The sequence below is a fragment of the Petromyzon marinus genome, unplaced genomic scaffold, assembly GCF_048934315.1.
Source record: "Petromyzon marinus isolate PM22_M1 ecotype Great Lakes invasive population unplaced genomic scaffold, UKy_Petmar_22M1.pri1.0 PM_Scaffold_34, whole genome shotgun sequence".
Taxonomy (NCBI): domain Eukaryota; kingdom Metazoa; phylum Chordata; class Hyperoartia; order Petromyzontiformes; family Petromyzontidae; genus Petromyzon; species Petromyzon marinus.
Genome location: NW_027423324.1, coordinates 386,462 through 398,598, shown reverse-complemented (window position 1 = coordinate 398,598; position 12,137 = coordinate 386,462). Strand labels below are relative to the sequence as shown.

The 12,137-nt window shown below is 46.8% G+C and overlaps 1 protein-coding gene across 2 annotated transcripts in view; it reads right to left on the bottom strand.

Annotated features, from left to right (window-relative positions):
• Positions 1–3,993: 3,993 nt before the first annotated feature.
• LOC142923222 (uncharacterized) overlaps positions 3,994–12,137 on the bottom strand; it is a 28,423-nt gene continuing 20,279 nt past the window's right edge. For both annotated transcript variants that reach the window (XM_076064154.1, XM_076064155.1), the window contains exon 10: positions 3,994–10,784. In XM_076064154.1, the coding sequence (XP_075920269.1) occupies positions 10,738–10,784 (47 nt within the window). In that variant the 3' untranslated portion in view covers positions 3,994–10,737. The remainder of the gene's footprint in view (positions 10,785–12,137) is intronic.

Below are 12,137 nucleotides of genomic sequence, written 5' to 3'. Positions count from 1 at the left end.
GCCACCCGGAGCTCCGCTCGTTGTTGTGAGCATCGCTCCTCCGCCCTACATTGTTGTTGCAGGGCGACTGCCTCCAACTGCCCAGTAGCGTCCTTCACGAGCCTCCTCCACAGAGGCAGATCTTGACACCGCTGGTACCAGTCATCGGCAAGTCCACTCAGCTCCACATCCTCCTGTACCACATCACTTAATCTCTTCTCTATCCCATGCCACACCCGTTTAGCCCCCTCGATCTGGCCAAACAAAAGCTGTTTAGGCATGCGGTGGCTGGGCATGCAGGCTACATTACCTAGCCAACGCAGCCTTGCCTGCCGGAGTAGCTCACCGATGAGACTTTGTCCAGATCTTTCAAGGATTTGTGAGCTCCTCACACAATCCAGCCTGATTAAATCCAGGACAGATCGTAGGCAGGCCAGCCTAAATGTTTCTAACCGGCGAAGATGTTCCGTTAGGGGGGGTCCACGTTTTGCAAGCGTAGAGAAGGAAGGGAATGACTGTGACTGAGAAGACCTGAAGCTTCGTGTGGAGCGACAGACCAGGTAGCTTTCACACAGCATTATGCAACCGATTAAAATATAATGCCACTCGACTGATTCGGAGTGAGATCTCTGCTGTCAAACCAGAGCCGGTCATAAGCACACTGCCCAGGTATGGGAAACTCTCCACTCTCTCCACAACTGCCCATCACCAATTGGGAGTTGTGGGGGTGGAGTGTCCGATGGTAGAAAATACCCAGGAAGGTGCTTAGTTTTGGTGGTGCTGACCGTAAGGCCCCACCTCTTTGTGGCAAGCTCCAGGTTCAGCAGCATCGCCTCCAATTCCTCTGAGTGAGCAGCAATTACCAGATCACCGGCATACCTGACATGGTTGAGCAATAGCGAGCCATCCCTTGACCACACCCGGGCATCAATCAGCCTCCCATTGTATCTGTACCAGATGGAAATTCCTCCGGTACAGCTATTGAAGGCTTCATGAACTGCGTGGTCGAAATAGATGTTAAATAACGTGGGAGCCAGAGGACATCGCTGTCGCACCCAAAGGTGAAAAGGGAATGGCTCCAATTCGCGGTTACGTAGTTTTACACGGGCCCGCTCACCATCATGAAGGTCCTTAATGATCGTGAACAGAGGGTCAGGAACTCCAAAAGCACGAAGGACAACCCAGATCTCAGACCTATTGATGGTATCATAGGCCTTGATCAGGTCAATAAAGCAGAGATATAAGTCTTCTTGAAATTCCCTACACCTCTGCTGTAGCAGACGGACAGAAAATATGGCATCTGAAACTTCATATGGGCTCCGCAACCTTCTCCTCAGTGTGCCTGGCAAGGCGATGTTGAATAATCATTGCCAAGACCTTTGATGGCACACTGAGGAGTGATATGTCCCTGTAGTTGGTACATTCTGTGCGGTCCCCCTTCTTAAAGATGGGGACCACCGGGGCAATCCTTGCCATCCTGCGGAATCCGTCCAGTGGTCCAGACTTGTGTTACGATGCCATATAGGACCGCCTGTGCACAAACGCCACCCTTCCTTAGCATTTCACTTGGGAGATCATCTCTGCCCAGTGCCTTTCCTGGTCTCAGACTCTGGATCGCCTTCAGTACTTCCTCAACAGATGGCACCTCAGCCAGCCACTCACATGCGGTGACTTCCAATATTTGAGGCACCGCAGCCTCAGCAAGGTCATCCCCAAATGTCCCACGATGTTTTACAGGATGAGGGATTTCCCCTCCCCCAGGACCTCACAGAAATGTTCAGCAAATCTGAAAATCTGTTCCTGGGGGTCGGAGATTTGATCACCGTCCTTCCCTCTAATGATGGTAATAGGTGTGGTGCTGCAAGTTACTTTTTTGATGGAGTTAAAGAGTGATTTGTGATCGCGGGCCATTGAGGCAGACTCCATCTTCTCAGCAACCTGCGACCACCACCCATCCTTGCAGTGCCTCGCAGCTCTCCAAACCTCCAAGCGAAGGCTGTGGAAAGCCTCCTCATTCCCTGACGTGGGATGCTGTAGACGATGAGAGTGGGCCTGTCGCTTTTTTTGCAGCCAGCCTGAACACCTCCTCTGTCAGCCAGGGTCTCTGTGGAGGTCTGGACCGTGTACCACAAGCAGCCATTGCAGCTGCATGGGCCACGGTCCTTAACCTCGTCCATTTCCCCTCGACATCAGGAGGAGTGGGGGATGATGCCAACCCCAGCCGCAAGTGATGATGAAATTCTCGCTTGCAACTTTCATCAGCTAGCTGAGACCATGCCACTATGGGTTTGAATGGGCTCCTGGGTGTACACCTACCACCGGAGTAGAAGAATGGCAGACACATCTTACAGATGACAAGTCGATGGTCAGTGGGCAGATTAGCTCCACGGTAGGTCCTGGTGTCAAGGACATGGGCCTGCATCTGCTGTTCCGTCACTATGTAGTCCAGCAGATGTTCTTGCTTGGACTTGGCATGCATCCATGATGTTGTGTGGATGGGCTGATGCCGGAACAGCGTGTTGGTAATTACAAGCTCATGGACTGCACAAAAATCTAGCAGTCTCCTGCCGTTGTTATTGAGCTGATCTGGCCCATTACTTCCAATCACTCCATACCAGGTGCCAGCATCATGACCGACTTTTGGGCATTGAAGTCACCCAACAAGATGACTTTATCCCGAGGGGCCACTTTAGCTAGCACCTGTGACAGGAGGTTATAGAAGGCATCTGACTCACCAGTAGTGGTTTTTTGTTGATTCTGGACGAGCCCCGAGAGTAAGGATTCAGTCTTCTGGCTTTGCCAAATGGCATTTGGCCAGGAGACGTCATAGACGCCTGTCCCCCCGTGGCCTCCGGCACAAGCTTAATTTAAGTTTTAAATCGTGGTTTAGTGGTAATTAATTGAAGGTGGAGGGGTACCAGCCCCTCGCACCCGTCCAGAGCCCATATTTGGCCGCTGTCGTGGTTACAAACGCCATGAGGGGAATGGCCAATCTAAATTGGCTCTCTCTTTTAAGGTCCGATTTACCCTTTGTATGTACTGTCTTGTCTTACAAGTTATTCATTTACTATTGTCTTAAATACTGTTCTGTATACACACATTTTTAATCCCTACACAAACACAAAGTAACAGTTCTCTGGTTGAGTTCGACATTGCTTGTTTATTGACCAACAAAAGTGTATTTTTCTTTCATTCCGTTGGATTCGTACAGGATGTGGTTTAGTCGAGGATGACGTTTTTTTCAGGGGGGAAGGGGGGGCGTGATGTAGTCCTAATTCTTACGTGATCCGAAGGTATACATAATTACATGATCCGAGGTTACAGTGAGAGGATGACGTCACAATGGAAAGGAGAGAGACGGCGGGAAGAGAAAAAGAGAGAACGCCCAGAGAGAGGGGGGGGGGGGACATCACTTGAAGAGGTGTGGCGGATAGGGAAACGGAGTAGGGTGGATGCGTGCAACGTGCACTTCACAATAAATAAAGTATAGTGTGGCCCCTCTGCCTTAGAACGGTGGATTCTCTACACATACATACATATAACATGCCTACATACGAACACAGTGCGAGTCTAATACAGGAAGTCATAGAAGGCATCTGACTCATCGACTTTTCCTGCATCCCTCCACTGATGTTTACCTTCGGTGGAGGCATGAGCAACCACCATTCCTCGCCTCCGGTTGATGGGGATGCGAGCCCACAGTAGCCTGGGGCTTACAGGTCCACACACCTTACCGCCACGTTCCCACACCCCCTTCATTCTTGGTGAGCCACTCGCTGTTGTTTGGCATTTCCCTTCCACGAGTAAAGTACCATATAAACAACCCCCGACCTCCTCAGCGGTTCTGCATGGTAACCACAGCCGCCCACGCGGTCTCTAGATGAGTGCGAGGGGCCGGTTACCCCTTCACCCTCAACGCAATTACCGTGAAAACACATGAAAAATATTTCACACATACACACTTGCGTACATAGACACACGAGTGTACATGTAGTGAATAACTCGGAGACGATAAGACTTGGAAGCACTTCTTTATTAACGAGCACCATCGGGGTTAACAAACTTAATATTTAGTCCGTCTATTGTCGGCGATGTTACTCAGGCAGGGCAGTTGGTAGGCTGCCTGATGAGCGGCGCCCCGAGAAGGTAGAGACAGAGACGACGACGAGAAGAATGGTGAAGACGAAGAGAAGAATGTCGACGATGGACTTCAGCAGCACGACAGGAATCTCACTCCAACAACAGCCCCGAGGTGCCCCACAGGGGCCCCTCTTATACTGTCAGCGTGGCCTGGCTCCGTCCCGGCCACGCCCCCTTTCTGTAGCCTAATAGCGGGTTCCTGGTGGGCCCCTTCTGTGACCTTTCCCCTAGATCCTTGTCTTGTGTATATCCTGGCCTGCTGACGTGAGGACTGCCGTACGCCTCAGATCTCCTTATCTGCCAGCAGACAGTGCTATGCCGCTACATACATACACAGCAGTGTACAATCAGACACATGAGTGGACATACACACGGGAGGCCGTCTGCTACAGCCTGGAAACTGATGATCATCTTTGCTGTCTTACGGTATTATAAACCACACTTTCAAGATATACCATTCAGATGATTATGTAACGTTCATGACAGCAATTATAATAATTTTGGTTGATTGAATATAACAAATCACCGTTGTTGTCGAGATGCACCCTTATCAACACGAGTGTCCTTAAATAAATTGATGAAACAACGTCGACACAACAGTTGAATGCAAAGTGCATGAAAGGCAAAGTTAAGAATAAAGGATATATGGATCCTAGGGGCGAGTATGAGAGATATTTCACAAATGAGAATGAGTATCTGAACCAGTGTGCTGTGGTAAAGGCAAACAAATGGATGTACGCACTTGAAAAAGGCGTGATGCACATTAATATAACGAATCCATTCACAACACTCATTGAACACACGATGCTCCTTGATCTTCAATAACGTGTACCAAGAATTATCAAGCTGAACTTGAGGCCAAGCTGAGCATGAGGCCAATATTCTCAATATTATAAGTAACGAGCTAAGTTATCCGGCTTCGCATGGGTCTCAGTAATCAAATGTAAGAGTAATGTCTTGGCATGTTGTCCTAGAATAATTTAATGCTGCAAATGAAGTCGGTAAACGTGTATTTTGTTACGGTTGTTTTTATTGTGTGATACAGTCACATGATTTGTTTGTTTGATATGAGGACAGCTTTAAAATGTGTTAACATTGGAGAGCTTCAGGATATACAATATTGGATGTATTGTCATCTAGTGCCAATATGAATTTTTTTCACATTGCCAACTCTGGAGCGACCAACATAGAGTTGGAATGAGAGAAACATGGGCTTAGCAGGCTTAAGCTAACAACTTTGAGTGATTGACCCTGTGCCTTGTTGATGCTAAATGCAAAACTGAGCTGGACAGGGAATTGAAGGAGTTTAAATTGAAAGAGCAGGTCAGAGGTAATGGCTGGAATGCGTGGAATTAATCCTGCTGCATGGTCAGTCATGATGGTCGATTCAATTACACGGGGCATCATTTTCTTCACAGATAATCGCGTACCATTGCAAAGTGTTGGTGGGTCTAGATTCCTAAGAAGCATGATGGGTGTGCCAATATTGAGGTTGGGTTTGTGTGGAGGCACACCAGGTGGTTGCAGAGAGTTGAGAAATTCTGTAGGGTAATTGGCTGCCTCATTAGTGTCCAGTACAGTGTCAATTGACCTGTATGTATGAGAAATACCTGGTAATTCAGAAAGGAGGTCGTTGTTAGTGATATTCACAGCGCCATTTTTTGGTGCGAGGATGCCTCTTTTGCATAGCCAATTGTGGTCATGTAAGTGGCGAAACATCACCAAAGACAACTTATCAAGTTACTGAAGTGTTGCAACTGTTGTGCCAATGTTGGTCAGAGAGAAACTTCTATCTGCATTGTCATTGCCCGTTTTGAGCAGACTTACAGCAAACTGTGGCTTTGCCAGTGGTCCTGGTAATGTTGCAGGTAGGTGCCTCTGCGTTATCCAAATTAAAGTTCAATTTGAAGACAGATTGAGCTGTTCTTCAATCCTGTCAATAGTGACAGCAATGTATAATAATGCAACTGTATTGGAGATAATGTTGCTCTGCCGGATTTTGGCCAAAAGAAGATTTATAAATAAAGTTTTGGCAGAAATAAAATGGCACCACTGGCCGTGAAAACAGCAATAGTAATTTTGTTGAAGCCTTCTCTGTGGCTTGGAAGCAGACTTTGCTCATGCAGTACGATGTATTCAGTAAGCTGCTGCTTGTTTTAGTTGGGTTCTCGCAAAAGGCTATGTGGCACATTATTATCTTTGTTTTGTTCTGGTTCAGGAAGGGCAAAAGTTTAGAGGCTAGATCCACCTAAATCCTGAACTTATCTTCAATGATAATAAGAGCCTGATTGAAGATGGCATCATTGTAGTGATGTAGGAGGTTTGAATTTCGCACGTGCCTGGTGTAGAATGTCCTCTGCCAGATTCTCCTTGTGGTCGTGCCATAGTTGCAGAGGATTAGACACGGCACATGTGTGCAGCATGATGGCAAATAGGTTCCACACCATTGCTGGTGACAGAGTTGCAGCTGCCTCGTCCAAAGTGCTGTTCCATTGCTCATCATCCTCTAGCAGGCCTCGGAGTTGGCAAGCATATTGGTAAGTATCACAGATGGTGCCATCACCTGTTCGCAGCTCTTCAAATGACTTAGGCCGTTTGGCCTCATGTAGAAGCAGTCTGAGGTACAAGCATTTAAAATTGTTGGGATGTAAGTGTAAACACGGCCAAGTGCTTCACTGTTTTTTTTGTGGGTAATTTGACACATTTTGTCCAATATTGCGGTGCACCTACTTTTCTCGCAACATTCCATGTATAGCACTTGGGTACCTCATGATAAAGCAGTGTCTGATCAAAGCATCATCCCTACAGTGAAGGAAGAAAGCAGTGAGAGTTGTGTGTTGTGGGACTTGGGCTCGCGTATGTGCATGTGTCCATGAAGAAGACTCTTTTCCCATTCTCAAGGTGCACGCTGAGACAAAACACAGTGGGATGTCGCTCGTGAATGGGGAAGTTGAGGATTCTCAATATGGCTTCATTGGTGCTGATGTGTCTACCCAATTCAAAGTTGTTGAACCTCATGATGCACTGTGCCATCTGTTGTGAGGCCCAAGATAGCTATGTCAGATCCTTTGTTGACATACTTGCACACAAGCTTATCCCGAGCTCTCAATACTGATGGTGCATTGTCTTTGAGGTGTGTGCCTTTTGGCGTCATCTGGTCCAACACCATGTAAGACTGGGTACTAAGAAAAGCTGTCTCGGGTGTGTACCAATCAATTGCAAGGACAGTGCATACATTATCAGTGTTGTCTTTTTGTTTGCATTTTGACCGCAAGTGTTGCGGTTAATGCAAGCATAATCCCTTGTAAAAAGGTATCAGTTTTGTTGCCAGGTAAAAGGGTAAAAACATATTATTATATTTTGCTCCTGGCAAAGGTCTCAGTTTTATTGTTCAATACCTAGCTTTATTAAAATATTTGTGTTAGCGTAAATTGCCGTCATATTTTCAATATACATCGAGTTTCTCAGACTAAAAAGGTAAATGTGTAAAATATTCGTCTGAGTTTGCTTTCCCTACTGATTGAAGCACGGGTTAGGAACACTGGCTTGTCGCATGTGGCATAACGTAATGGCCACGTTAACATCAATCAAAGGACGTCACAGGGGATCATTGTTCAGGTGACTGGGCCCAGCAGCAGCACGTTCACCACTTGTTGAGGTTGGCGGTTTGCATCCGGCAGGCCGTCCTGTTTATCACTGCGGGTGTATGCAATATTACGCCTCGTCTGATTCAGAGTGGACGTCAAAGATCCCTGACGTCATTAGAAACGAGCCAGCCATTGTGTCATGTAATTCGAGGACAATGTAATTCAATCGACCTTTCTGCATCGCGACTTTTCCCATGACGTTTTCGATATATCGCGGGGTCGGCATAAGAACATTTTATGGGAAATTTTGGGGAGTTTTGCGAAGGCCACAGACAACACGCGAAGGCTAGCAGACGACACACAAAACGTTTAGTAACTCATAAATGCATAAAACATATGTACAGTACTGTATAATATTAATGCATTTGATCTTTTAATACCATAAATATACCCACATTTTTTTAAAGGAATATTTTGTAAAAGTTTAAGTTTGCGAAAAGAACGCAAAAGCCAGTAGACGACACGCAAAGGCTGGATATGTAGAGATATCTTAAACCCCCCGGCAGGAGGTGCTCGCTCTACTCACCAAGGGGACCAAAACATTTTACGTGTTTTTTTCTAGATCGCGGGGGGCCTGCGCCCCTAACCCCCGCGATGTGGAAGGGTCGACTGTAGAAGTGAGGGAATTTCAATGGCCCTACCACAATAATAGGTAATTTGCAGCTCTGCAATGTATTGTCAAAAAACCCTCACGAGGGAAATATTCAGAGTTCCAACTTAGGTGCATTGTTCACAAACTCTTCCATATTGATCCCGCTGCACGCGACTTGCTGATCGACTGTGGTGCACCTGGTTTATACTGCTGATAATTGAAGCTACCATTTTACCTAGGAATGGAATAGAACCCATGCCCCTTGGATTGCAAGTCTAGTGTACGAACAATTGCACAACAACAGTAACATCTTTACAGCAACTTCATTTACCCAATGTAGCTGCGATGAACTGCCAGCAGGCAGTGACGTGGCCCAGCAGTCGCGGTTCATGGCCTTGTTAGAGAATTGCAGATTGAGCCGGGCGACCTGCCAGCATTATAGCTGCAGTGTTTATAAACCGTAAATACGACTCTGTGCCGTCCGCTTCCCTGGACATTAAATATCCCCTGGTATCAATCAGGAGCAGATCATTGTGTGCCGGCTGTTTTGTTCACATTCCAAGTCTAAAAATTACCCAAAAAATACCAAAAAATTACACAGTAACATCACCCCCTGCTGTGAAAATATTGCAACCTGTATCTGTGAAACTTAGTGCCTTTGTGATAGCCGAGATGTGTGCATGACAAGTGTACTAAATTACTTCTGCTCAACTTATCCCCAGTCAAATCTTGACTTAAAGCTTTCGTGACTGCAGGAATCCATATTCTTTGTGTCGCTTGTGTTGCAATGACAAAACGTTGTAGTTTTTAGTTATTTTTCTTTTTAACCTATCTACGTGACTTCACCCAAAGACCCAAAGAATATTGTCCCCAGCCCTGCTAAGGTCAGAAGTGGGCAGCATTGAGCCTCTCAAGATGGCTGCTTCTGAGTGTCCACCAACAAGGTCAGCAGTTTGCCAATGCAAAATAATCGATTACCTCTGCAAAGTTATGACGATTTATGTACGTGGATTACATCTGCATCACAACCCAAGCCTGTGATTTTGGCAGCCTTGAATGTACCTTGATTAGTCACCTGGCCATGGTAGCAGACTACAGTACTGCAAGAAATTGACACGTCGGCCAAGCACAAGCAAGACAGTTTCCAGTGTGTTTCACCTACACAACGTTGAAGACAACTACGAGCTCAAACTGCATCTGAATGCCCGGTTGCTAATGTATGATGCAGAGCCTTTCTTCCTTGGAGTTATGTTGGAGAGGAGTCTGGCATTCCTTCAACAGCTTAAGGTATCCAGAAAGTTGTGCTCACGGCACAGTCTTCTAGCAAGGCTGGACGCGTCAACCTTCGGCACTGTCGCCCACACACTACGTAGATCAGGTCTCATGATGGATTTGCAGTGAGTCCACCTGAGTCGCAGACCTTGTTCCATAGAGGCACCACATTTATCTGTAACACGTATACACAAAGGGGTAACTGCCCCTTTACCAGATACAACCTAGGGTGGTGACCACCCAGGCAACTACACTATACATAGGAGTTACAGCTACGAAGGGTCGGACCCTCACTCGGGCCCCCGACCACGTGTTGAAGCCTTGTAGGATGTAGAGCTTCCAGCTTGTAGAATGCAGCGACCCCAGTCCCTCCGAGGGACCCACCTTATATCCTCCCGGGTCAGGGCCGGCTCCGCCCTCGGCCCATCTACCTTTGCGAGCATTCTAGCTCGCTCTTAATCCCCCTCGAGAGCTCTCCCCGAACACGTGATCACCCTTAAGCCCCCCCATCTGGGACCCTCTCTGTGGACACTCCGGATCACGTGTCTACGCGGTCAACCAGAGTGCCGTGGCCCAGGGCAACCCTGTCCCGACATTCTCCCGCTCCACCTTGTGATTTTTGTGTGGTGTCTGCGCTATCCCAGCGCTCACCAAGCCCCGCTAGGGCTGGTACTACACCCACCTATGGGGTGTACGCCATAACGGTGCATCGCACGCCATGCTCTGCTAGAACCGGCCTCACACAGCCACCCACACGGTCCATGATGTAGGAACATCGCATAGGACGGCCCTTCTGGGCCAGCACCATACAGTGACATCCCCGATGTCACTACATATTGGTAACGGTTTGTACAAGAACTTGAGTAAATAGAAGATGGTGGGGTATTCCACAGACAGGTAGTGTGAGGGAAAAAAGATTTAAACAACATTGGGTTCAAAATTCCATGGGTAACGATGTGCTCTAACTACTGCACCACATTTTTCCTGCACCCCAGTTAGAATTGCTCAAAAATGTCCTTCAATTGTGGGTAGGTTTCACGGAGATTCCACAGCACCATCCATAATTGTTTGACATGTCTTTTCACGCAAACCAGCTCCAGCACGTATTCAGTCGCCTTCTCGCTGCCTTGCCACTGCTCCCTTTCTTTCGCTTCCTACACCGACACAGGCACAAAGCGTGTTGCTTAGAACAGGGCGATGTTCCAGGCATTAGTAAATTTTCAGATCCACTGCCAGGCTACTCTGTGTGTGTTTCAGTTAAATGGCAGTGCTAATGGCAAAGGTTTGACTTCGTTTGATGCTTGTGCATCGATGACAACACAATCCGTTGATGATGTTAAAATTATCCAACTGGGGGCACAAATCAATGAAAGCAAGAGTTTATTATAAAGTTTCGCTGCTATTAGGGACTCGTCTTGAAGGATGTTGGCCAAATTGATTAAAAAGTCACCATAGAGTTGGAGGCAGCTAGTCCCAAAAGGCTTCACTTTGCATCTGGCCTCGCTGACAAGGCACCTCCCCGTTTGCGATCCAATGACGTCATCATGCATGAGGTTGTCTCATAATGTTACCCATCATGTGCCGTGTGAGGTTTTTTTTATTCTGCAGATAGGAATGTGATGTTATTTTTTATAATGAAATACTTCCGAGGACAAACGTTAGACATGTTCATAGAATACTTGGATCACCTACATGGAACATGTTAATGAGGGCCGTCGTATCTTCATGTTAATGGCAGACTGCACACCATTCTACTCTCTCACCTTGTAATTTAACATTTTCAATTTGATCCTGATCCCCCTTTAATTACTACACCAGACCATGGACATACCTGCACATTGAAGTCAGTGAATATATTTTGGCTCTGTAGTTGAGACAGCAGGGGTATCACGTTGGAGTTGTATTCTATTTTATCCATGATGACAGTAGCATTGCCTTTGTCAGCTGAGAGGACTACAATATCATCCCTCTATTTTAATTTATATAATTCAAAACGCTCATCTTTGCTGAGGTTGCTAGCTGGCATCTTAGCGTTTTTGAGGGTTGCAGCGATTTCAGATCTTGCTACGTCTGCAGCGATGTGACACCATTGTGACACCATTGCAATAATTGAAGACTTGGTTCATCAATGACTAAACACTGAGGTACCCCCCCTGGTGAGACAGTGTTTAACCAATACATACTTCACTTGGAATGGAACTTTCTACAAACAAACTGAGGGCACCCCAATGGGCTCCCCCCTTTCTCCGGTTATAGCTAACATTTTCATGGAGAAATTTGAGACTGACGCCATCCAGACTGCCACTCTGCGCCCAACCTTATGGAAGAGGTACGTGGATGACACTTTTGTCATCTGGTCACATGGCCGGCCTGCTCTAGACCAATTCTTCGACCACATCAATTCCATACACCCAGCCATCAGATTTACCATGGAAGTCGAAATAGATGGCAAGCTACCTTTTTTGGATGTCCTAATTAAAAAGAGACCTGATGGTTCAATGAGCCAC